Below are 26680 nucleotides of genomic sequence, written 5' to 3' on the forward strand. Positions count from 1 at the left end.
GTTATTTAAGTGATGGCGTTTGATGCCAAAATAAGCATTATCTTATGCTGTTCACACGTAGCGTTCTGATCGCGCACGTTTACTGGGGTAAATTATTGAACGTACGGTAAATAGACTTGTAAGAAATGTTTTGTTGTTTGATTATGCGCAATAATTATTATTTCATTGTGGTCAAACCCACAGCTTGGTTTACCTTTTCGGCGTGATATAAACCAGGGAGTCGAACCGTTTGATTTTTCCGGTTCAGGTTCGGTTCGGGTTCAAGGATTTTTTGGAATCCGGTTCAGTTCCGGTTTCGGTTCGGAGTAATTTAAAAGTTACGGTTCAGATCCGGTTCGAACATCGTTATTTCAAAACCGGTTCATAAAGTTCCGGTTCAGATACAATATAATTTGCGTTAAATCTCAAAATGTGGGTCGATAAATGTAGAGGATAGTCTTTGAATTGTAAGTCATTTAATCTAAGTTTCGTGACTTATTAAAAAAACAGCAACTCAATATTGAAATAAGTAAAAAATAAAAATTGAACGATTTTTTATTCAATATTGATATTTTTTTCATAAAATTTCGAACATGGCGTAACTTGACACTGTAAAATAGAAGCTGTGACGTCATGCTGGAGCGAACCGCTTTTGTTTACAGGTTCGGGTTCGGTTAAGGTTCAGGTACTTTCAAATTATTCGGTTCAGTTCCGGTTCGGCTCCTTAAAATCTTACAAAAACCGGTTCAGGTTCGGTTACGGTTCGGAAAAAATTGACCCAAAACCGGTTCACAAAGTTCCGGTTCGGTTCCGGTTCGACTCCCTGATATAAACATGTAAAACCTGTTGAATTACTAACATTCTTTATTTATACCTTTATTTATATATTTAACCTAGAAGCATTTATTACTTTGCTTTATCTTATCTACGTCGGAAAAATTCGGCCCCTCTTTTTTTTAAGGTTAGATGTTTGTAAGGCTGATAATGATACAGACCCAGTACCAGCACAGTACAGTTTATTCTTAATAACGAATGACCTAATGTAAATAATTTAAATTCGGTATGTGTGTATTTTTATTACGTTTTGTAATTTGGTTTGCAAAATTGGGCCCTTCTCTAGCAAACAGCCTATAGGCCTATAGTAGGCCTACCCTTAATCCGGCCCGCCTCCGACTAACCTATAACCTCCTTTTCCTTATTCTTAGACTTTTTCTAATATTATTATAGACGTTTAGTTGACGTTTTTGGGTAACCTTTTAGCGCCTAACTACTATAGTTACCGTTAAGGCAGGGATGGGCCTTACAAAATCAAATGGTATTATACCTATAGGCTCATTTCGTATGGATGGCTTTATTTCTACTTTTTTAACGTTATGCATTTTTATGAGTTATTATTAAATGACTTGTTTATAATTTTGCGCAACACGCCTCTTTTTTCTCTTTAAGTTGCCGCCCTTCAGATATACTTATCTCTTACACTTACAGAAGTTGCGCTTCTTGAAGTGCCCTATACCTTTTGCGGCTTACCTGCCTTCTGGTCCTATGGTTTACGGTGAAATGAATAAAGATATCACATCAAGAATAACCTGACCGTTTTGTTTGAATTCGGGGCAGAGATCCCGATGATTTTATGTAGGCCACGTGATGCCTGTTCACCATTCAGTCGGCCTATACATGCCGTTACATGTCATTTGGGTTACAAGCTTGCATGATGCAACTTTTTAGATTAAGATTTACGCCAAGGTTAAAATGTCTGTCATTTTAGGGATACTTAAATATGGACAAGGCGTTAAGTTTGGTTTCGAGTTTAAGAGTTAGCACCTTTTAACTTTCTCCATTTTGGTACTCTAGCTAGAGTCAGAACGGATTTCTAGGCATTCCACTGACGGCTTTGCCTTTGTATATTAACATTACGGTTTTTACGGCTCTTTTTCTGATTTGAAGGCTACATTGCTTGTGTATTCGCATGTTGTTAATCGTCGGTGTTAGTATTTTTACACAGATCGTTCAGCAACAACGAACCGGTTCGATAACGGTGGGATCGTCGAACACAAAGCAGCAGTTCAGCTTCATCTCTTTGACTGCCAAAGCAGTTTGTGCGAAGTAAGCTTCATCCAGCCGGACAACTATGCAGTTATCTACGTCTTGGAGGGCCGCCTCACCTCATGACTTCTGCTACAATGAACCGATCAACAAGGAGGACATTATTATCCAATAAAAACTGTTTGACATCCAGAAGGAGGAAGACAATGATAGAATTTCTCCGGACCTTTCAATCTAAAAGGCGAGTAGAGTGTTATGTAGCGGCTTGCTCCATATTAGGGTCAAAACTCTTTTCCACTGCACAGTTAATATCCAGAATGTTTTGTACTTTTGGTTTGATGTTTGAACGTGTATTGTCACGAAATTTAATTACCCATTTTATTTACCGGAATGTGTTATTTAAGTGATGGCATTTGATGCCAAAATTAGCATTTATCTTATGCTGTTCTCATGTGGAGTTGACTTTTTACAATTTTATAACTTCTCAAATAAAGCTTGTAGCGGCCTGCTCCATATTATCGGGTCAAACTCTGCTCATTCTGTACGAACAGCCTCTTGTAACGCCAACTACCTGCCGGTATGCATCATTCAATATGACAACCTATTTCCCGTTAAACAGGTAATTGTCTATACTCTAGAACTTCCTGTACTATTGGTTTGGTGTTCTACGTGTTGCCACGAAATTTACCTACCGCCATCTGTAATGTAATTATTTAAGTGATGGCATTTGATGCCAAAATTAGCAGCCTCATTTTCTGTTTACACGTGAGTTATGATCGCACACTTTTACTGAGGTGAATTATTAAACGTACCACAAGTAAACTTGCAAGTACTGTTTTGATTATACACAAAAAATGTTGTTACATTGTGGTCAAACCCACAAGCTTATGATAACGTAGTTCTTTCGTTGTTATCAGTTTCACAACTTTCTGTACTACCGAAAACATATGACTTTAATGACTTTTACTGGCCCTTACAACGTTTAGCTAAAGAAAACACAGATCACAAACAACTTTTACACAATTTACAAGTTTTACATTTAAGCGATCCTTTGCTATGTCTGTTCGACGTCTTTCATATTTTCCCCTTAACATCGACCGTGAGTCTTAATTTGCTGGTTGCGTATCATGTTATACAATTTTATAAGTGTGATATTCTATAAAAACAAACGTGACACTTTTTTTTTTGGACTAGCTTATATTTTATTGTTACAAACTTCCTATTTGTCATGCCGTTATCAGCCATTTAAAGCATGGGAATAAGAACATAACTATTTTTAACAAACGAGTTCACTATATGTAAAAAATCAATCCGTTATTGTTTACGAGCAAACCGTCGGGTATTATATATATAGTTTTGGAGGCTGGAAACAAATTTGGTTACAGGCGGAATTTCATCGATGTGTTTAAGCAAAACGGTTTTCTCATAATATGACAAATTTGTTCGTGTTTGTTTTTATTTTTTTATCAACAAACGTTTTTGTTATTAATACAGAGAAATTTCAATTTTACTTTTCCATCGGACAGAAACAAGTCATAATGTAGTTTCAGTAATCTAGTTTTTACGTAAATAGTCATTTAAATTATTTTGACTTTGGCTACTTATTATTATAAATGCTTTAATGTGTTGAATGTTAAAAAACTGCGTAAGGATATATTATAGATAACTTTCAACAGACAAACTGTTATAACCTATTTTCTCGCTAATTTCTCAAACTAAAACAAAACAAACAGAATATAAAGTATCCAAAATCTCCGTGTACGAGATTACATATTTGCTGCTATTAGACATTTTTGACACGAGTTTGAAAACGGATACGGCGGAACAACGAGCAGTGAATTTTTATGGGCACCGGTGAAACAACGGAATAACGGTAAACGGAAACAGAACGGGACATTTCAAAATCCAAACGAACGATGACATGTAAATATACCAGAAAGCGTAGAGCGGATAGGGTGGAGGGTTTATGGTCCGGGAACACACTTAAAACGAGCACCTAGAACAGGCAGCAGCAATTTGGTACAAACGCGCACAACTATATAACATGTGACCCACCAATGCGAAGCACGTGTTGTTCGGAGGCAATTTATTTGTATAGAAAAATAACGTGCAAAGTGAAGTGCGAACGAGAGTACAAAGTGTGGTCTTTTCGTTTTTGGCTTGCAACAGCTCACCGCTGCTTAGCTGTAATGTGACATTGGGCATGAACGTAGTTCGTGACGCTTACAACAGACGTGTGTGGGATTTTGGGGTCGATGTTTGTCTGTGTGTCGGTCTGTGTGTAAATAGAAAACGAGATTTGGCGGCGCGTAACTTAAATGGTTACACGGGAACACGAAAGAACGGCGCTACGAGATATGTTTTTTCTACCACTCTACAGCACCGCAACTATATGGGTTCCTGTACATTACGATATCATATAGAGTCAAATTACGATGGCGATGATTATAAACGAACAGCGCAATTAACGCCGAGGACAAAGCTGAGTTTTTTAAGTGAAACAATTACGTTTAGCACCCAAAAAAAAACACGCGCAGTAAACGCTACTTGGATGAACCACGGGGGATTTAAACATGGAACACGGAGTTAACGGAAACAAGTGGCGTCGCGCAGTAAAACAGTACAAAAGCGAGTCGGTGCACGGGTATCTACGGTTGGCGTGGCGCATGCAAAAACTAATAGCGAATAAGCGAAAGGGTGGGTTTAACACAAATGCACAAAGCGGCCGAATAGCTCGTGATAGTCGGTAGTCGCACCACGAGGTACCAAGACACGACGGCTGGAGTGCGGACAGCTTTGGGCAATAAATACTTGAGAAACGCTCGCTGGGGATCTTTAAAACATGGTCATGGCTAACTCTTGAAACAGAGCCGCGCTCGACTTTCAAACAAACGAGACAACGGCGCACACGAAGGCGGTATATTTAAGGGAATGTATAGAAGTTAAGCGAATTCGATGTCCAGGCGGTAATCCAGAGCTATATCACTCGGCAGCGGATTGGTCGTGTAGCATTGTAAAGGATCCACGGGCCGAAAGAAGGCTGGTTGGCCTTGCCATGGCGCCTTCGGCAGCCTGTCGATCTCTGTGGTGCAAATCCAGGGGCTTATTGTCGACGTCGTCGCCGCCGGATGCGTCGGAAGACAAGGTCGATCCTCCGCTGGTCCTCTCCTCCATGTCTTCGTCACGTGACACGCGAGCCGATGGGCTGCCGCTGCTGTAGGTCTTAGCGTCGTCCGAATGTTGAGGACTGCTCCGGTTCAGGGCAAAGCCGTCCTTGCTGTAGAGAGGAGACTTTCTCTCGGCCGACGTAGCCGTCGCCATCTCGCTGGCCTGTCGCTGGCGTTCCTTTTGGTGCTCTATCAGGTCGTTCACCGCAGAGGACTGCTGCAGTTGTTGCTGCTGTTGTTGTTGCTGCTGCTGCTGTTGATGCTGTGAAGCGTCTTCGATCATTTCCAACTTTACGCGTTGCTGCGAGCTCAGGAACGGTTCTCTGGTGGTGATGAAACAAGAAAAAATAAATGAATATGATCTAGTAAAAGTGCAAGAGTATTGGCTGGTTCCAAAAACGTTACAGACTGCTTGGGCATTGGATAACATAAGCTTTAACCTATTTTTACGAGTTTTTTGTAAAGCTTTGATAAAATTAAATGTATGCTAATCCCTGCATTGTTGCGCTAAATTAACTTTTGGTAAAAGTGAACCGCTGAGCGCATAAAGTTAATTAATGTGGGTTGCGAAGTAGAAAGAGATTCATACTGAAAACATAACATCGATATTTATTCCTTGGGCATAAAGTTATACCAGCACAATATACGCAAAGCAATAGCTCTTCGTCGAATGTGCAAAAGAAAATGTATTTAATTTTTTTTTCGGATTAACTTTAAAAAGTTCAACCCACCTGTGCACATCTTCTTTGTAGCTGTGGTTGCTGGTGGTAACCGGCGAAAGGCTCTGATGACGTGCGCCCATCAGCGACGTCAGATTGGAAACAGCCTCGGCCGGATCGATGGACATCGAAGCGTCCGAGGACAGGCTGTGGGAAATTCCCCCGAACCCACCGGGAACAAAACCCCCGTAGTTGGAAAGGGGATTGGAACCGAACATCGCTTGGGAGGCGAGCTGTGCTGCGTCACCGAATGACATCTGAAATTAAAACAAAATTTTCTTTTTTAAAACTCGAAACAAAAAATTGGAAACTGCGATAAACTTGAATATAAAGTTAGTCGTTCAAATACAGAAGGAATGTTCTAAGACCATATGTCGACACAGGCCGCGCATTTATATTGTAAAAGTCAATTATGTAACTCGTTCAAAAACACCAACAGAACACCAGTGTGTACTATACGCCACTGTTTACAATTGCGTTCCGAATTAGCTTTTGTTTCGGCAGTACTACTAAGTTACAAAACAAAGATGTTTAGGTCCTAATTTTTTTTGCTAAAAAGTGCATCCATTTGAACAGTCGAAGCAAAACGTTTACAATGACTTACCTGCATGCCAGCAAGGTTCATCGGCGCACCATAGAATCCCTGGTTGGAACTTGAGTCAATGCGATTCCGAATCGAGGGACTACTGCATGAAAAATATAATTTAGCATCACTTTACCCTTCACATAGCGACAGTTAGCAACATGTTAAAAGCAAATCGTTACCAACACACACAAGCAACAAGCAGCATGCATAAAAGCAGGATTAGGGCGTGCAGAAAGAGAAAGGAGCATGCAGAAAGCCAACGCAGCCGAAGCCAAGCAACAACTATTTGAAAACAGAAGCCTGGTATGGCAATTAGGCCTTCAAGCTTTGGTTGTTTTTCGCGTCAAATTAAACGAGATTTGTCGACCGGTGAGTGGTGCTTTGTTGTACATAAATCGGGCACAAAGGGAGAGAAGAGGGACAGATCTGATTCGAGGCAGTAGTACTAGCGTTGTGTATAGTAACGTGCTGGAGCGTAATCCGTAGTGTGGGACAAAAGAAGGAGGCAAGACGAGGAGGTTTCTATAGACATTATAATTAGGAATGTACACGTGTTGTGGCACGTGTGGTGCGAGGTGGAGTATAAAGGTCAGTCGGTGCCGGTCGCAAATTTCGTGTCCGACGGATGCTTACTGGGCACGGGCCGCGAGGGCCGCATCCCGTTCGTTGTACTTGCGTGGTCGTCCGCGCTTCAGATGTCGGCCCTTGCGGAACTCGCGGTCGTCCACGGTCCAGTAGGAGCCCATTACGTCCTCGCACCGCTTAAAGCACTTATGCAGCGACAGGTTGGTGCGAATGGCGCTCTGCGGGCGATACCAAACAAGAAATTTGCATTGGGTTTCTAACTGCGCGCGTGAAGCCCTAGCACGTGGGCCTGTGTGCAACGAATCGTCAAGAGCAGCTTAACCTTTCCTCTAGTCCTGTTGTCAATACTGTTTTATAACTGGTTAATGATACCACCATTTATTGTAAATATTACTGTTTTCAGGTAGTCTAAGAAATACACTATTTACATGTTTTGTTTAGGTTAGCCTCTAATTTTTTTTTTCATAAACAGTCCGTCCAAATGCATTAAGTATTTGGTGGTAGCACAAACCGATCATATTTTGACAGAACTCAACGGCCCTCCCGACGCGTTTGATTAAACTTCGCCTTAAGCCAAGACAAAGCGTGGCGTGCGGGCGCTAAATTTTTGCGTTGTGCGTGTTCGGATCAAGTGCAGGCGCGTCGCAACTGCATCAGCGTGTGTCGTCATAGCTTTACAGGCTGCGCGTGTCATACCAGGACCGTTTGGTTGACGGTGTAAGTAAATATGGCAAGAAGCACACCAAAAGCAAAAGCATGGCGGCGCCGCAAGGGCGTCGAAAAACAAAATAAACTAAAAACACACGACGCACTAAATGTAATAGTAGTATAGTAGTATAGTTAAAGGTGGCAGAGAAACCATTCGAGCAGCACGAGCAGAGAAACCAGGTTGCAACAAACATAAAAAAACAGAAGCGGTGTAGCACAGCCCGTCGCTAGAGCGGGGGAGGGCATACCCTGAGAACTTTTGCGGCCGTCGCTTCTGGTACTCGCTCTCGTCCACCGTCCAAACCGCTCCCTTAACATTTTCGACCCGCACAAAGCACTTGTGCAGGCTGAGATTGTGCCGGACGGCGTTCTATACATAGAGAGGATGCAGTTTCGTCATCATTGTCAAGGCACGCACGCGGACCTTGCTGGTCGGAACATTTTCGCTAACATTTTGTTCATCACCCATACCTAGTGGAGGCTATAACTAATACCGGTTTCCACGCTTAATCGCTTTCCTTTTTAGCTGACGGTGAAAATATAGTGTAATGTTTCAAGCCTAAAGTTTCTCTGCCGCTTCGGATAAATACGAAAGGTAATTAAAACTCCCCTTTTGAACCTACCGCATTTAGGCAAAATCTGTATTCGCTTTGTTAATTAATAAACCTGTTGAATTTGGATAATGGATATCTGGGAATACTGCATTACTAAAGTTTGGTTGCACTTGGTCGCCATACCTTCCACGTGGGAGCATTCCTCCTGAAATATGCGAACTTTTTCTGAAACCAGTTGTAGATCTCGTTGAGAGTCATTTGATTGTCGGGTGCCTCAATGATTGCCTACGGAGAAAGCAATACTTTTATATGTATTGTACTATTTGTGCCAAACCCCTATGCTTCCGAAAATGTACGGTGGAAATTGTTGAACAAATAACCTAGCAAACCTGCAATCAAATGATAAAGTTTCACAAGGGTCGTGGCTCAAACGGTTTAAAACATTGCTCCAACCCGTGGCAATGTTGCTTGTTGTTGGTATTGTTAGTCGTGCAATACAAACTTAGGGTTGGCAATTATTGACAACGCCCGTGGGCTAGACAGGCGGAAATTAAATCTACTTAATCGGCCCAAACAAATTGTGTGGTTCGACTCCATTTAGTCTAGTAGCCTAAACGTAAACAACTCGATACAAAAATTTATCCGCTCGATACAAAAATTTACTGCTGTGTATTTATGGTTTTATGAAGCATCGCAAACACTTGGCAACTGGCTATTAGCGAATAATACCGTAGGTAACAGCATGTGATCGTTAAGGAGAAGAGCAACATTGGCAATAAGAAATATGTAATTCATGACTCAAAACTAAACTTTCTTACCCACAAGTAAAAAAACTAATAAGAAAAAATTGGTGAATATAAACAAACACATCAGACCAAATTATTTTGGATGACCCACAGTATTGAATCTTTACGAGTGACCCACATGAGTATTACCGCCTGAGTTTCGTTTCATAGCCTGCCAAGTTGGAGCTGCATGCCGTTAGACAGTAACAGTGAACGGAAACCCTGTCGCCAGCCAAAGGAGTTTTAGACGAAAAGTTGCAAAATTGAAAGTATGAGGACTGATGTTTGAAAGGGTTAACTTAGAATGTTTGGCTAGACGACCAATTGGCAAATAAGCAAATATCTACAAAGATAGTCCACATAACCTACACGCACCTTTTTACAATTTATCATATTTAAAGTCAAGTGCTAGAAGTAAGACCGACACACCGGGTTACATTCATCTATATTTAAAAGTACGGTCGAGTGTCATTGCACCACACCGCCTTGAAGTTTTGTTTTGTTTTTCGTTTCGCACGGACTGCATTCGAGACAAACCGAAACCAAACACAAACAGTCGTGTATTGACATAAGGAGGAGTGGAACTGTTCCTTCACCAAAAATAATAGTCAGGTAAAAAATGCTTTATTTCTTCCATTTTATTGAATTTCCACATTTTTATATTATACTGATGATCTGGTGAGTCGTTTATCAGAACTTTTGTCAGAGTTTCAGTTTGTTATGTTGATAATAGATGGGAAAACAAAAATGTCCACTAAGCAGGCACTATAGGTCTACATTATAAGGAAAACAAAGTATTCACAATCATCTTAAAAGGTTACCTTCGGTATTGTTTAGCACTGACACATCAGGCAACCCTGAATGGATTCTCTTAGCCCAAAAAGTGTACCCGAAAGATTCCAAAAACGACGGGCGCGTCTCGCTGGCGTACGTGACAGTCCTACAAAGCCATACATAATACACGACCGCGGGGCGCGAACGTGAAAAGCGCGGTGAAAACACGGCGTGTTTGCTCGCGCGAGAATCTATTGTTGCCCGGCCGCGTCTTCGCGTCGCCCGGGCAGCGACGGCCGCCGACAAATTTCGGCTGCGAGTCAGCCGAAGGTGAAGTTTACCGACTTGCTGTGCGCGCCTTGTTGTTTATTGTCGCTATTTACTCTCGACGACCGAGGAGCAGCTAAACAGCGAGGCACTGTTGTCCGGACAATGGGCGGAAAATCGAACGTGTCGAGCGACGGCGGGATTAGGTTTTGTTCCCGATTTTCCGAGGCGCTTTACTCACAATGGTCTGGCCCGCCCATCGGGGCCTCGGCACCTGGTCTAATCCAGGGTTATGAGGGCGGGTCGCGAAACACTCGTAACAACTAAATAGGCGAATGGACGCCGTTAATTCAGATCACTACGTGCCTTGCGATGAGCCAAGGAGCTTAACGACGAAAACTTTCTGGTTGTGTCGCTAGGTTTCGCTGTGGAGTTAAACGAAGAAGGAAATAATCAAAGGGAAATGAAACGAATTTATTCCGTGATTAAGCAGCCTAATCCACATCTCAAAAAAACTTTCCACTAATTCCAACGCCTAATCGATTGTTTTTCGGCGAAAGTTGGTTCAAACCATTATAACAGTAAATAAGGATTTTAGGTCCGTATAACGTAATACCAACCAAACGACCAATACTGTCAAATAAAAAAATATATGATCATGAGGTTAAATATGGCAAGATTTGAATCGGAAAAAGGATATAGTGCGTTAGTCTTGTTAAGCAGTGCATAAGGGTCAACTCATCTTCAGGCATTCTTCCTTATCGGAAGGATATCTGCACGTTGGAATGTCGGCGACATGAGCATACTGTAACATTTAAATAAACATATAGCGAACCTTTTCCGTGGACGCAGTCGGGAAAGTAACCTAACCCACGACTGCGGCGTCTCATAAGCATACAAGTTTCGAGATGGAGCGTTGAGATACTATAAGCATTAAGAATTACGCCGTTTTACGTTAAGCCGGGGGTAAAATATTAAGGTGAAAAAATAACGTAGGGGCTGTGTTTTTGTTTAATTGGGGTAATATTACATGCCATACCTCAGCTATCACTGTTTTACTTAGTCAAATGGCAATTGAACGTGCGCTTCGTTACACACCAGTCGCTTGCCTAAAGTGATGCGCAAAGCGATGTTCTAACAAATATCCACAGGACGGCAAATCGTGCCCCTCTTGCGATTTTCAACAATAAACGTCAATCAAGTACCGCGAATAAGGGTCGTAAAAAAGCAAGCTCGGGACAAACCTGACGGCTAAAAGCGCCTGGTCGTGCGACATTTTGTGCGGGAGCGGGAAGGCCCCGAACGTGGTAGGCCACAGCCGGGCGAGCGAGGAGCTTTGGCACTTTCACGGGTCGTTTGTTTGTCCAACGTGCAGGCCCGCGCGACTTTACGATGTCATATCGAATCCGCGTCGAAAGTGCCACCTCAGGGTCGCGGAGGTTGCGAAACGACCACGTTTTTCAACAGCTGAAAATGCAAGTTAACGGCGACCTCGATCTCACCTGTCGAATGAGCGAAGCGTAGGTGAAGGGTGGTCGGACATCCGCATTCCGATAAAACTCCTGATTTTGGGTGAGGTCTGGAAACAAGAAAAAACAGCACATAAGCTCGAGACATAAGGTTAAAGGGCACTAAACGTATAAAGCTGCATTAAAATGTCAATAAATGTATAAACCTTTAAAAGAAGCACTGTTTTTTATAAAGTATCTCCCTAAAATTTACTTTAACATATTTGAGCACATTTCACTTGTTTAATACCCGCATAACCGGCGAATTAAGATGGAGTCATGCTGTTCGTTCACCATGGCAAATTGAATTTCGATTAGATTACAATTTTTTTACATGGCTGGCGTACCACTAAGCAGCCTTCAATATGGAAAAATGATAAAAGCATTTATGCTAAATCGAGTTACGGGATCCCGGTCTGTTAGGAAAACTGCGCGCGACGTTACATGGTAAAATGCCCCTGTGCCTGACACCCGATACGCGAACTAAGTTGCTAATTGAGTTTGGAGCTATAAGCGAGCGCAAGCAAGTTACATCCGTGTTGGCTTGCTCGCAAATTATAAGCAGCAGAGAGGCACCCCCTCTAGACATCCGATTACAAGCGGACCGTCGGTGGCAGAAGAGGTAAACTGTACAGCTAGTTCTTTAAACAACTATATTCGGTCACTTTTTTGGACGTTTTACCAACCTCGATTTTTTTCTATGTTTTTTTTTAATATAAAGCAACTTAGTTACATTAAAATGTACCCTTAAAAGTCTATAATTTAGCCTTTATTTTACCTGCCATTTTACCTCAAAAGAGTTATTTTTAGTGTCTTTAACAGCCGAGTTATATGGCTATCTTAAAGGCGGTCGGGGTACTGGTTTTATTCAAGTGGTAATTAAAAATCCGCTTCATCTTGGTTAGCAAAAAATTCAAGGGCTCATTGTATCACCGGCTTTCCCCAGCCGGGGAAAGAACCAGGCAATGTGGTGGTGCACCCACGGGTTCGTCGGCAGCGTGGTTTGGAAGGGCGCCAGTAGCGCGGCAGGTCGGAGCGGACTAATTTATTAATGTCGTCGACAAGCATCAACGCGCGCGCGTGTCTTCAGGTCGCATCCGCAGCCGGGGTCCCAGAGGGCGTCGCAGACAAGGCCGCAAGATGCTTGTTTTCGCCCGTGACCCGGTTAAGCAGAGTTGGTGGCGCGCCGGGTTTGCAACATGCAAAGCGTGTTTGCGGCAAACGCGCTTGTTTAATGGGAAATTCAAATCGCCGGGGAATCGTTGATAATCCTTTTTTTTTTTTTGTGGGGCAGCGGAACCTTTCGAGGGTCGGAGGCCGGGATTTACGTTTGACAATAAGGTACATAATCTAATCGCATTAAATGTGCGCATACGCAACCGGGATTAAACAAAACGATCAAATAGTACCAAGGCGTCTTCTAGAAATATGTCTTAACGATCTCGAAGCTTAATCGTGTTTAAACTTGCTACTTCCTAAAAAAAGCTTTGGAATTTGTTAAACATTTATTATCACATAGGTCGTCACATTACCACATTGTATGTATATTTTTCTGCTACTTTCGCGTGCAGACCGGCTTCGCAAAGTAATGCCCGCAACATCAGATAACAGGAGCATGGGCAAGTGGTTACCAGCCTTGTTTTTAAAAGGTGGATAAGGGAAATATAGCATCAACATCCCTACGGAGCGGAGGGGCACAGGCAAGAGGCGGCCTCCGAGCACCGAGATGCATTATTTAACAACGAAAACAGGCATTAATTATTCACCCGGAGAACAACAAGAGTCTGAAAGTGCCGAGGAGGTTGTTAGCGGCCGCGCACCTTCGCAGACACAGCGTGCAATTGCACTTTGCATCGGGCAGAAAAACAACCGGGACAAAACTTCTCGCAAGACGTGCCAACAAACGAGTGAGGCCCATCTGTCATTCCGCGCCTATGTGCAGCTTATATACGTATAGAGTGCTGTATGCGATCGGGAACAACGATGTATGTGCGGATATAGGGAGATAAGAAAGGGACGCGGCTGCGAGCGCTGGTCGCTTCCGCGGCTGGGGGCACTAATGGCTTCTCATTTATAATTTACCGCACGGAAACGCAATTTACTTTGCCAAGGCGGCCATAGTGTCGTCGCTCGCAAAAACACGACCTTTTTTGCGCGCGACGAACAAAAATAACCGCCACGCTTTGAATTCTTCTTCTGGGCGGGGCGTCTCTAGAAATCCTGGGTGGTTGACGCCCAAATTAAGAAGGCGCTTTTGATGTTGGCGCTTGTTTGTGCAAGGCACGACATGGCAAATGACGTAAATCACCAATGCCATTTTCAGGCCGTTTGTGTTGCCGATTCTATACGGCGATTATATCGATTTTGAGCGAATCCGCAAAAAAATCGAAGCGACGAAGCCGGGGACGGGCGGCACTGTCGTAAATGTTTATGTTTCTAAGGAGTTATATTTGTCACAATTAGGCAGCAGGTCGACATTTCTCGCTTGCCATTGTCGAAATGGCAGTTGTTCAATTCCCGGTGTCGTCTATCGTTGTAATTTCGAAGACAAAATAATATGGCGCACTGCCAGAACGCGACACTTCTAAACTTGGCCATAAAAGTTTAACACTATTTGCCCCGTGTACATTTTTATAACTTAAACATATGACAGCGAATTTTTAAACAGTTTTTGATGACTGCATTGTAAACTAAAAAGGTGGAAATATCTTCTTTCGTTAGAGAATCAATTTTTATGCCCCTAGGTTCTATTTTCCGTTAACCACCCAAAGGTGGATAAAAAAGGTAGAAATATCTTCCTATGCTAGTGGAAACTTCGAAGCTTACCTGCTGAAATAGGCACGCCTGCCGAGTGACGCCGCTTCGAGTCACGTGATCCGTTACTCGTCGCCTGATTGGCCAGCAGCGAGGGTCCAAAAAGGGGCGGGGACGATGGCACGGAGGCGGTGGCGGCGGGTGAAGGATAGAGAGCAGCAGGGAAACTGGAGAGCTGATGAGCGGATATCGGACTCGAGGGAAGACTCAGTGGGTTCTGCGATCGACTCGACAGCGATGAGTTGCTTCCTCCGGTGTTGTTGGTTGTTGGAGACGGAAAGGCAAGTGCCAGCTGGTGGTGACCGTTGCTGATTGCTGCCGCCGCGGCGACTGAGAGGTTCGGCGACTGGAACATCTGCGTTTGTTTGGTGTTATTTTATATTTTGGGAGCTTATATACGCTGATCGGTATATTGAATAGCGTAAATGATTGAATTACTCGATGGATGAACAAGTAAATATAACTTTTTATGTTTGGCACAATTTAATGTTTTCTTAATAATAGATTGTCCAACGATTCAATTAAACAGCATAAATGTTTGAAACAGCGTAAAGAAAATCAAAACAGTGCATTGTTTGGACAAAAAGATGTACAAGTAAATTCTGCGAAGTTTGACGCATTTGAAACTTATTTTATTATCATTGCCGTAACGCAACCCGACAACCAAGTGTTACAATTAGAAATCTTAGTCAACATATTACGATTAATATTGAATGTAGTTTGAATAACTTACTCCAGACGTGTTCCAGTGGGCAGTTATTAACGAACAAATGCCAAACTTGTATAAAACGCAGGTAGCGAGCCATTTAAAAAAGCTATAAAACTAAGGGATATTGTCCTGGGTGGCAAAAGGCCAACTGTCAGCTGCGAGCGAATAAAACTCAGCGGCAGAAATGTCGTTCACCTTCGATGCGACGAAGGCACTTTCCGCAAAAGTGTCGTAAAGAAATTCACGACGCGTTCGCGCCGTTCGCCCGAGGAGACAAACAACAATATAGCGTTACACGACTTTCGGGACCAGAGCATCACGTTCGTGGCTTTACGAGCGCCGTCCGACCAATTTCGATTGCGACGCTTTTTTCGTCGCAGAATTCCAACCCGAATTGACGTCATCGCGCAGCGACGGAGGCACTAAGTATGTTTACTTTAATGCATTCCCTTTGGTGGGGCGGACGTGCACCAGATTAGAAACCTTAGAAAAGCGAAGGTGTATTTATAAACGGTCGGCATCTTAGGTGCGCGGTCGCGCTTTAGACACCGGGCGGCGTGTCCCGACGTAATTCCACTCAGTAAACCAAACAGTTTATTTAGATGCAAGGGGGACGCTAAGACTCGCAAGGCGCTGCCCAGTGCAGTCGATTAATTATTCAAAGCCCAGCCGGAGAAACACACACCGGGAAGCATCTTTGATCCCCTGCGGTCCGCGCTCGGACGATCAAACGCGCACCGGCCGTCTGCCGCGGGGACACTATTATTTATGCGGCGAGAAATATTCAGCCTGTAGCCGTCACAACGCCAGGCGAACACAACATTTCCATTTGTAGACGCCGGCCAAATTGCTCGTTTCAGTCCGCGCGAGATGCTAATGTTGACTCTCGGGCGTTGTCACGAAAATGTTTTCGACTGAATTTTGCCAAAAATAGGTTTGGTTTCACAAGAATATCGTAAATATGTTTTGGGTTTAAATTTGGTGATAGCTTTGCCATAAAAACGTTACAGTGACAATAAAAAAACTGTAAAAGACGTGAAATAATTTGCAAAATCAGATCAGTTAAAGATATTTAGTGATTATTGTTATCTGCTTATAGTTCAATATAAAAAAAGAGGCTTGTTTTAAACGAAAATCGTAAACATGTTTTAGGTTTAAGTTTTTTGATAGCTTTGCCTTTAAAAAACTGTTACAATAAAAAACTGTAAAAGACGTGAGACAATTTGCAAAATCAAATCAGGGAAAGATATTTAGTGATGCATTTTAATCTGCTTATAGTGCAATATTTTTTATTTAATATCACACATAAAACATTTGTGATGGATCCATTGCATTCCAACTTAAGTTTAGTTCGACATATCCGGACCTGGTCGTTGTCCAACTTATATCATCCTTCCCGTTCTTAAAGCGTGTATTGCCCAAACAGACACGACACAAAGTAGTTATCGCCGTCGGTACTCGGCAACGTCAGCGGCACACCCGAGGCAACAACAAAAGCACCCGAGTTCCATCACGTTCGTCCCCCTTGCCCCCTCCCTCCCCCCACAAGCCTCTCGAGCAGCTCTGGCGGGAGCAATGACAGACAGCAGAGCGAGCGTTATGCAGCCCGAATCGGCATCGTCAACAGTCGAAGAGAAAAGAGAGAGTGGCCTAACATGAAGAGCATTGAGGCTAAACAGGAGGTGAACTAACAAAAAAAGAAGCGACAAATTAGTTTGTTGTCGCAGCTTTCGCCGCTGACGAGAGGTCAAGTTGCCGGGGTCCCCGAGCAAGGGCGACGAAACAACACGCCAAGCTGGCCTCAAGCATCGCGCGGTAGCTCGTCGCCAGGCCCTCCGGACTCGAAGAACACGCGCCTCTGTTTACGCGCGGTGTTGTCGCTGTTGTTTAGAGCTGTGTCAAGCGGTCCCAGACTCGAGCACCCTTGTATGCGCGTTGGCACAATGGCGCAATTTTTGCCCAAGGGCGACTGTACCACTGTGCCGAAATCGAAAGTCGCCGACTTTGTGTTTGCGTTTCGTATTGTCGCCGCATGCGCAAGTGTGTAAACGTCCAATTGGCCGAAATCCCCATATAGGCGTTTTCATTGTGTTTCGACCACACAATATGATCATGTGCTGACGTTCAATGTTATACATTCTGTATGTTACTGTGATTACTTTGATTACCCGCTTTTAAAATTTCATTGAACAAAAGCTGCAGTAGTTATCTTTATCTGCTGACTTCTGGTTCTAACAATACGAAATCAAACGTAAACGATTTACTTATGCAATGAGCAAAATGTAATAGTTCACATTGCTATTTTCCACATGTAACAAAGGAAATCAAAATATTATTCCATCCCACATTTTCGACACGACAATTTTAGAATATTTCAAGTTAATGGGACCGCTTAAAGCATCACAGACCAGCAGGGTATACACAGCTCTTGAGAGACGAGCACGCCTTGAAGTCAAGACAAAATCAAAGGAGGCTAGGGACGCATCACAACATATCACGCTGAGTCGGGTAATCCTTCCACTCATTGGACGAAACGCGGTGCGACTAAACACCAGCCACTTGGCTTCGTACTAGTCCAAAAACTTTCCCGGTGCAGACTCGTCCTTTAAAGTTGGTTTAAAGATGCTGCCCTTGGCGGGAGCGTATTAGGGCGGCTTATCAACGTTGTACATAAACTTCATCCCACGACACAGCGGTAGGTTGAGAATCCGGGAGTCCATTTGTCGAAGTATCCCAGCTTATGCTTTTAGCAAATCTTCACGCTTCGCTCGTTGGAATGGTGTTGTTTGTCGGAAACCTCTGTTGCCAATGTATACTATGCAGATTTCGAATACTATTAGTTTTGGACTACAAATATCTTGCTAAAAACGCATGAAAGCTTAACAGTTTTAAAATAATCGTTGGAGAGAATTACAACTGTGAGTAAGCTCAATGGAATGAGCCAAGCTCAAGGCCTCGATACGTGTATTTTTATTGCTATGTATCTGTCTGTTTCGTACATTTAAAGCTGTATTTTCGTGATTGTATACGGTGGATGATTCACATTAGCATAATCAAGCTATACGTGTACTTATAGTCTGAAGGTCATGGTATGCCCATTAATTTAAAAGCATGCTGTAATTAACGTCTTGACAAACGTGACTGCGAACTTACAGTTTTCATTGATATTATACAGATATACCCACTTTAATTATAACCCTGTTGCATCAGCAAAAGAACTATTCCAATTCGTCAGCCTCGGAAATGTTTTTAAATGTCAAATCGGGAGAAAGGCGCGCCGTGCCTACCGCCAAAACCGTCCTTGTCCTTGTTTCCGACAGTTTCAAAAGAACCCATAAAGCTGTTGTTTCGCGTTGTTAATGGCCGATTAGGCGCGCTGGGTAATTGCAGCAGCGGACTGTCAGAGTCCTCCACATGTGACGAACCCGCCAGTCTCAGCAACCAAAAGGAAACCGCCTGCTTGCCGATAGCACTGTACTTTGGCATGCCACGTAGCAAAGCAATATAAATCGTCTCTTTTAAAACGACACGAGGCAAGGTCATGAGCCGTGAGAAGTCGCCCACTTAACACCGTTTGCCAGGGGTTCTTAAACATTTTTTACCGCGGACCCGTAATTTTTTTTGCCTCGCGTTGACCACGGCAGGCGAAAAAAATTTTCAAAATGATGTCATAAATTGACGTCACAGTACATATAGACTTCATAAATCGGCCAATTTCGGTCCAAATTACGAAAATAAAATGGAGTCTAAATAGGATTCAGTGCAAAACCGTTTTATTTTTAATTAAACTTTTTCTTTAAAAAAATGATTACCTCTTAAATATACACTAATAGTTTAAGTAGGCTTTATGGAACCCCTAAAACTAGTTAACGGACCCCCAATGGATCCATCGACCGAGGTTTAAGAACCGCCTTATGCAAACATTAATTTTAAATAAGCGATAAAAGAATAAATAGAACCTTTCAAAATTAAACAAGTTTCAATTAAAAGACTGCGTTGCGACTTACCCAGCTTAAAAGCCGCCAAGCACGCATCAAAGCAGCCACAAACAGCAACAACAACAACAATCGACGCTTCTGGAGGGTTCGCTTGTTGCGTTAAACGGCGCTTTGCGCAACACCAACGCTCTTCAGGGAATTGAAGGCGGACGATTGTTGTTTGTTGGGCGAAGTACCCTAACAAAATGCCAACAGCCGAGAGCCAGGTGCGCCGTGTTTTAGTAACGGCCTGTTTCGAGGGGCGAAGACAGATCTGAAGGGGGTTCATTACGCCGAACAGAATTCGGCTCGTCACGATTACCAGCCGCTTCGCGCCCAAACAACACTCTTTTCGAGTTGAACGTAGATCGAGTAGACCCCCCAACTTGTAGATCGAGTAGGCGCGAAACTTGTTTATTTTGCAACATTCTTGGGAGGACGTCTCGACGCAGCCCGAGAAACGGACCAGCCAGGAAACTCGGTACAACTTTTTCACACCGATTTAAGAGGGAATAGCACATCTTAATCTCCCCAAAAAATATATTTGGAACCGGGTACATAACGCCGCGTACCAGATCGCTGTAAAAAATTAAAAAAATAACAATAGTTCCATTTTTAAGTGGTCTAAAATTCCATAAGAAACTGGCATAATTACGAGTCAAATTACAACTGTAGCAATTATGTTAAATGCTGTTTGTTGCAGATTCTTTACCTGATTGGCGGAGTTGACGCGCCCGTTGACGTTCGCTTCCGTCTTATTTTGGCCGCCGGAAAGTCCCTCGGAGGAACCTTCACGTGACTCCGACCTCCGATCTTTGCCATCCATCTGCAGATGTGTCATCATCGCTTCGAGACGCTCACGCTCTTGGTTGAGCTAATAAAACATTAAAAACACCCTTGTTTTTTAAATGTTAAACTTTTTTTTAATAGGTAAAAAATAAAAAGTTATAAAACGTTCAAACGTATCCGTTTGTATGTTACAGTGTTATATATTCGCAGTCGCATAATTTTGCTTGGCTGACAGATATTAGCTGTGTCATTTCTAACATAGATGAGTAAAAAAATGTAAAACATAAATACACCACATACAAAGGTTTTTAAAACCGCATGTAGAACTAACTTTTTTTGCAAATAGTGGCGATTTTATGTAGTTTTGCATCGCTTTGCAGCAACTTTTCCGCATATTTAAAACGTATTTTTTAGCGAGCAGTATGGCATAAACGCTCCTACTTTTCCATACTTTTTGTGTATAGCAGTCGCGTGTGAAGTTTTGGCTTCATAAACCGTTTATTTAATTATTGATAAGATCGGCTCAACTTCGTCAACAAAAGCAGCACCAGCCTCTTCGCGACCAAAGCGCCTATCTTATATTCAAATAATCCAATACGCTGGAGGGCGAAAATAACAGGGCTGGAAAAACAACGTATATATCGCTGCCGGAAAATTGCAGGGCCCGGTTCTGGCGGCGCCGCTTTTATTTGATCGATATAACAGCGTCAGCCGCGGTAAATATTTATAAACCCGAAGATGCACTTGGTGCATCTTTCGCAACGGCCCTAGATTGTTTCTGAAATGCAGTGGTGCATATTTTCCTATTTTTCTTGCTTTCAGATTTATACCGGTTTAAAGACTACATATACGAAGTATAATTAACTCACAAAAATGCATAACAAATTTATTGCCCTGTTTTAAATTTATTTGGTCGTCCCTTTGCTATACGGTGACACCTCTTATTCAACAGTAATTCACCCCATTCGTCGTGAAATCCAAAGGTTACTTAACACTTCAACAGGCCAGGCAAATTCTGCGGAAATCGTTGACTTGTACAAATAAACGCCGGACGACGGACTGTGTTGCCGCGCAATACGATTAAAGGCTGAACCGGCGGTTGACCGGCGATTTGCCTTAGTAAGTAACTTCCCGGAAGTCGAAAGGAATAAGAAGACGCCCAAAACGATGGGAGGAATGAAACGGCCGAAATCGTTTAACCTTTAGCGGGAGTTTGAAAGGCCTCGTTATCGTTTTTAAGCGTTCATTATTACTTTGTCTTTCCGCACTTCGTGTCGAATAGGGACGGCACCCGTAAAAATAACACAAACAAATGGTCTGCCAATTTCGCCAGCACTTACAATCTTTTCATTTTCATATCTTCACAAGCCAGTCGCTTGGTAAAAAGAGTTGTTTTTTGCGATCGTTTTGCCATGCTTTTCCATGAACACACCGCCGTTACAAACGTCACAATACTTTGAACAAATGTAATGGCATTACCTGGATGCCGTCGTTACAGGAAGACAACTATATGAACGCATATAAAAATACCTTACAGAATTACAGAAAAACTAGAAATCTTGTAATGCAGACAACGTCATAAAGCGCTCCAAACAACTATTTTTTAAGTATTAGGAATTTAATGCAAGAATTTTCAGAACAAGTTTTGATCTTAACTGAAATCAATATAAGCTACAAACTTCATAACTTTTTAAAGTGTGGCTATTTAGAAAGGTGGTCAAATTACAAATAATAATAATAGGCGAGTACTCCTCAGCTTAGAACAATTCCCACCCCTCGCCCCCACGAGTGGTCATCGCCTAAAAGAGAAGGCTCACATGAAGTCAAGTGGCCGCCAGGGTGGCCCCACACCGGTCAGCACCTGGAACTGACCTTCAACGAACAAAGCTGGCCCTCAGGCCTAATTGCGTAACGGCCAGCGGCCATTGTGGGTTTGTTCGCTTGAAGACACGCCGAAAAGTAGCTATGAGCAGTAACGGCGGACTTGCGTTTCGTGCCCGGGGTTGGGTTGCAGTGCTTACCGTCTGCAACAACAGCAGTAGAGTATCAATCCTGACAGCCGTGACCGCGCCAAGAGCGTTGGCCTTTAATTGAACAAACAGCAACTTGGTCGGCTGAGAATGCGCGTCTGGCCGTCGAAAGGCGAAGTGGCAAATGCAGTTCACTGTCTGTTGGCTGCTGGCCGGACACTCCGACGGTAGTAATCCTACACCGGTGGAAAGGCGTCGAGACAACAGCTTCTCGGCCCTAAAAGCGTTGCCTCGCATCTAAATGCATCCGAGTTAACGCCTCGTGTCAAGGCAAGCGGTAAAGGCGACATTCAGCGCAGCCGTCTTTTGGTTTGCGCAACGGCTAACGTCTATTTGTGGCGCGTTGGGTTTAATGGTGAAATCAAGTCTTCGGCGAGCGACAGGTGGCCCGAAGATTGATAATCCGCCCGTCGGTCAGCCGTCGACCTTCTCACGCCCGCGCCTATGCCCAGACAGTGCATTATTTTTCGAGGTGAGTTTGCACAGATGCTGTCGGCCCCAGACTTGGCTCTCACGTTCGCGCCGGCACAATTTCGTACAGTAAATAGTCTGCCATGAAAGTTGGGAGTCGGTTCGCAGTCATCACTTGCAACTTGTAGCTCTGCCGAGTGTGATGTTGTCGCCATTAACAACTAAGTTCGACGAAAGATACACGAAGAGTTTAACAGGTCGCGTTATACTAACTTTAAGCGAAATACATCGCATTTCATGTCATGCTTTATATAAAATCAAATCATAATTGAAAAGACGAGGCGTTTCCAAAAATAACGGTTACCAAATTTAAATTAAACTAGAAGCAAAGTTTTTCGTTTAACAGCAATTACGAGATTCGCCAAATCCCAAAACGTCGTTTAACTGTATACTGGGTCGAACTCGCAGGATGTTCTCCCAGTGGAGACCAAACTTGTCGTAAAACCTTTCACCACCAGCTAACCGCAGCACAGCGGACACCAATATGCGAAGCGGGAGTGATTGCAACAAGCCGCAGTTCTTGAAGAAAAGCAGGGACAAAACAACGGCCCAGCTCTTGGAGAGTATACGAGCGATCGATGTACGCAGACTAGTTTTTATTGCCTTGTGGTGGAGGGGATCAGAGGTGAATGCGCCCCGTACCAGCGGAACGCCACAGGATAAACAAATAGCGACAAGGCATTAAAACAGTATCAAAGCGGGCGAATGCGCGCGCGGAGGGTCTTTACGGTGCGGTATTAAAAAAGGCGGAGCCCGAATTAAAGTTGCAACAAAAATGCGGGAGCTGATTTTATTGTTCTGACACGAAAATACAGAGGCCCGCGAGTAAATAAGGCCGCCTCTCCGAATGTTTTACGGCCCTTGTTATGCAGCATCCCGTTAAAGATGCTCGCGCTGGTTTATTGCGCTACCGGTGGGACTATGGGGTCTTTGGGCGCGCGGTCCGCCCGCCTGTGTTTACGTCTGTTTGCGCAGGCACCAAAGTAGATTTCCCGGTAAATTGACTGTTGTATACTTCTTGTCGGGCATTTCTCGGCCGCCGTAAACAGCGTTCGGGAAGATCGTAAAAAGGCGAGATGCGAAGCGGAAAAGCCTTTTTACGAATCGTCAGAAAAGGGCGACGGGTTCGACTGGGACGCACCTGCGTCGCTAAAAAAACTCGTGCACGCTTGAAGTGGTTCATCGGAATTAGGCGGGCCGGACACCACAGCCAGCAGCAGGCAGCAGCAGTCGGCTAATCGTTATCAATAAACATCACCGCTTAAAGGAGGCGGCCGTCGCGGAAGCGCCTATAACAATTTACGGTCGGGCGCTTCCTAGCTGCCCCTGTTATTAAGCTGCTGGCGAAGGCGATCGCACAGGCCGCGAAAAGGCGTATTTTTATAATTGTTGTTAGCGCATAACCGGGCCAGGGCTGGGCGCAATGCCGCTGCTACGTGACGAAAAAGCCTGACCGAATTACATGTTTGAGAGGCGGCTTTCGGGCGTTAATCGCCGCTCTGCACAACGCTAAGCCAAATGCGGAGCTGTCCAGGCTGGCCAGTAAAGTACGTCCATCAACAAGCAGGCGTTCCAAAACCACTGGTCAGTTCCGTTTTAGGAAGCCTGGAATTCGCCATAAACGCCATTTAAGTAAAATAGACGGAAGTGGTTGCCTATATTAGATATCCTAAAAATGAAACAAGCGTCGCGAACCCTAAAAATCTCGCGCAAAGCGTTCACAGAATTATATGACTCATTAATGTGCTGGAGCACAGTTTTCTCGTCCGAGATATCACAATACAAAAACAAAGTTTTTCCAAAGGCGTTTTTTATACACTCGGAATCAAACGCATTTCCCGCGAAAACAGACCACAAATCCTTCGGAACATCAAAACACCGTGCAACCATCAGCATCGAATCCGGAAAACGGGCGAAATGAAACACCGAGGATTTCTCTTTCGTGACGTCGCACTCCAAAGAGCGGGCTGAAAACTATGAAGTCCAACAGCCACCAGAATGTTTATCTTCCGTCCCGCGTCGTGTTGTGACAGTGCTGCTTGTGTTTGGGTGCGGAAAATGCACTCGACCCATTTCCTACCCAGGCGCGAGTTTGCCGACCCGGGCGACACCTCGCTACAATAGCAGCTGCCGAAACTTTTCAAATCCGACGCGCCGGTCAGGTTTTGAGTCGAACGTTTGCACTTTAAAGCTTTTAGAGCCGCGAACGCTAAGCGGATATTTGGTAAGGTGATACAACACGTTTTGCTACATAACCGCGGTGCCTCCTGCAAATGCTTTAGTTTAAGTAGTAATCGTGTTTGTTTAACTGAACTGTTGAACGTATTGAAAATAATCGAGGAACGTTGCTATGTTAAACGTATTTGTAAAGGTATTTTAATTTTTTTGATAAAAATAAGCATGTAACATTTGTGTGTTTATGGAAAGTGCCTCTATGAAATTATAAAAAAGCGACTTCAGAGACTTAAGCATTTGAAGCGAAATCGATACGACAAATTTGAAACTTGTGAAAATCGGTCACAAGTAAAAAATATTGTATGCAGTTAAAGAAGGACTGATTGGAGTAGGGACTTGACTACAGGGATCGCTTTAAATTATTATCCCGGTTTCCAAATTATTGCAAGTCGAAAAAGGAGTGGCAAAATTGCCGGGATATGAGTAATCTACATTAGCAATCACCTGCTTCTCCAGTTGCTCGACGACTTGCATTTGGACTCGGCATTGCGCGGTGCTCTTGTCGTCCAATCGATGACAAGCGTTCAAGTGCCTGAAACAAAACAAGCGCCGTTTGAAGTCTGAGGGCGTCTCTTTGGAGCCCGTTTACCGCAAACACACAGCGCAGGAACGCAAAGGCAACGCCACGTACAAATTTAGTCGCATCTGTCTTTGTTTTACCGGACGAAAAGTGGAGCTGACAGATTTAGCATCACTATACCGCAACTACGCGTACAACAATTCAACAAGATGACAGAAAAGCCTCAAACAAGCGCGGTTAACTAAGTACATTATAGCAGACTAATGACGTTCGTCCTTTAATCACATATTGGTTCTAAATCAATGTGATTAACAAATAGGAGTTAAAAAAATGGTAGAGATACTGTAAAGTTTATGCCCCCGTCGTATTTTTTTACAAAACAATTTTTTTTAACAAATTTTGTTTGAAACGGAACTATACCCGATCTACTTATTATGTAATTAAAAAATGATCTATGGCTCAAGAATTTATATTTTCTTGTCTCAGATTTTGAGAAGATTACAAAAGAAGACTGTTTTTTGACGTATAGATGTCATTAACTAACTAACGCGGAGTAGCAGCGAGCGAGTGAAACTCTGCAACGATCCAATACATAAGGGGCGTTACAAAAATCGGCCTGCGCCGCTACAGAGAACAGCACAATTTTGGCTTATTGGGAAAAAAGAAGCAGTCGCCCTTTATCGCGCTTCGAGATCGATCGGGCTCGAAATGCGAAAGGAACGGCGCTCCAAGAGTAACAACAACAAGGCACTCGGTGGGTCGCGGATGACGGGCGGCCACTCTCGCCTGTTGATATTTTATTTACTCACAGAACCGAGAAGAGGAGGTTCATTGCGGCCGACAAGATGGCCATTTGCGATAAGGGCGTCGCGACGAAAGATAGCACGCATCGCGAAACAAGGCTTTTTCTGAACGCCTGCATTAACTTTAGAAGAAACCAGCGGCTTTGGGAGTCTGCTGTTCTATTGTGCGGGGGAAGGTGCCACACACGGCTCCGTGAACGCTTTTATAGGTTGTATAGGACCTCGGTCAAACTTATTTTTCCTTTGGCTTTAAAAAGGTTGGATGCAATGATATCGATTTTATAATTAAAAAATAGGCTATATAAATCGAATACTTTTTTGATTTATTTCGTACTGGATGTGATTTTTGCGTTTTTATATTTTCGCCCATTTATTGTTTTGGCAAGCTCTCATGCATACATTAAGAGAAGGTAGTTGAACACATTTTATAAACTTAGAAAAAAAAACTAACTGCGCCTACATATTTATCGGCATAAGCAGGAAATCTTCGGCTGTGAAATGTTTCTAAAAACAGTTTCCAAATAGAAGGGCAAATTTGGGATTGATAAACAGGCAACAGAGTTTGGTGCCAAAAATGCAAATGCTTCAACCGTGCAAAATCCGCAGGGCATTGCGTCTTCGATACGGGGAGAGACGTCGAAACAGTAAAGGCCGCAG

The 26680-nt window shown here is 43.4% G+C and overlaps 1 protein-coding gene across 1 annotated transcript in view; it reads right to left on the bottom strand.

The window, feature by feature from the left end:
• Nucleotides 1-3680: 3680 nt before the first annotated feature.
• The window catches only part of LOC146147978 (uncharacterized), a 41758-nt gene continuing 18758 nt past the window's right edge, over nucleotides 3681-26680 (bottom strand). The window contains exons 8-16 of the mRNA XM_083387396.1: nucleotides 25145-25232; nucleotides 19888-20049; nucleotides 14502-14844; nucleotides 11670-11746; nucleotides 8525-8626; nucleotides 8036-8157; nucleotides 6513-6594; nucleotides 5921-6165; nucleotides 3681-5512 (exon numbers count right to left, since the gene is read on the bottom strand). Coding sequence (XP_083243522.1) covers nucleotides 5005-5512; nucleotides 5921-6165; nucleotides 6513-6594; nucleotides 8036-8157; nucleotides 8525-8626; nucleotides 11670-11746; nucleotides 14502-14844; nucleotides 19888-20049; nucleotides 25145-25232 — 1729 coding nt within the window. The 3' untranslated portion in view covers nucleotides 3681-5004. The remainder of the gene's footprint in view (nucleotides 5513-5920; nucleotides 6166-6512; nucleotides 6595-8035; nucleotides 8158-8524; nucleotides 8627-11669; nucleotides 11747-14501; nucleotides 14845-19887; nucleotides 20050-25144; nucleotides 25233-26680) is intronic.

Source organism: Ascidiella aspersa, chromosome 4 (genome assembly GCF_963924565.1).
Source record: "Ascidiella aspersa chromosome 4, kaAscAspe10.2, whole genome shotgun sequence".
Classification (NCBI taxonomy): domain Eukaryota; kingdom Metazoa; phylum Chordata; class Ascidiacea; order Phlebobranchia; family Ascidiidae; genus Ascidiella; species Ascidiella aspersa.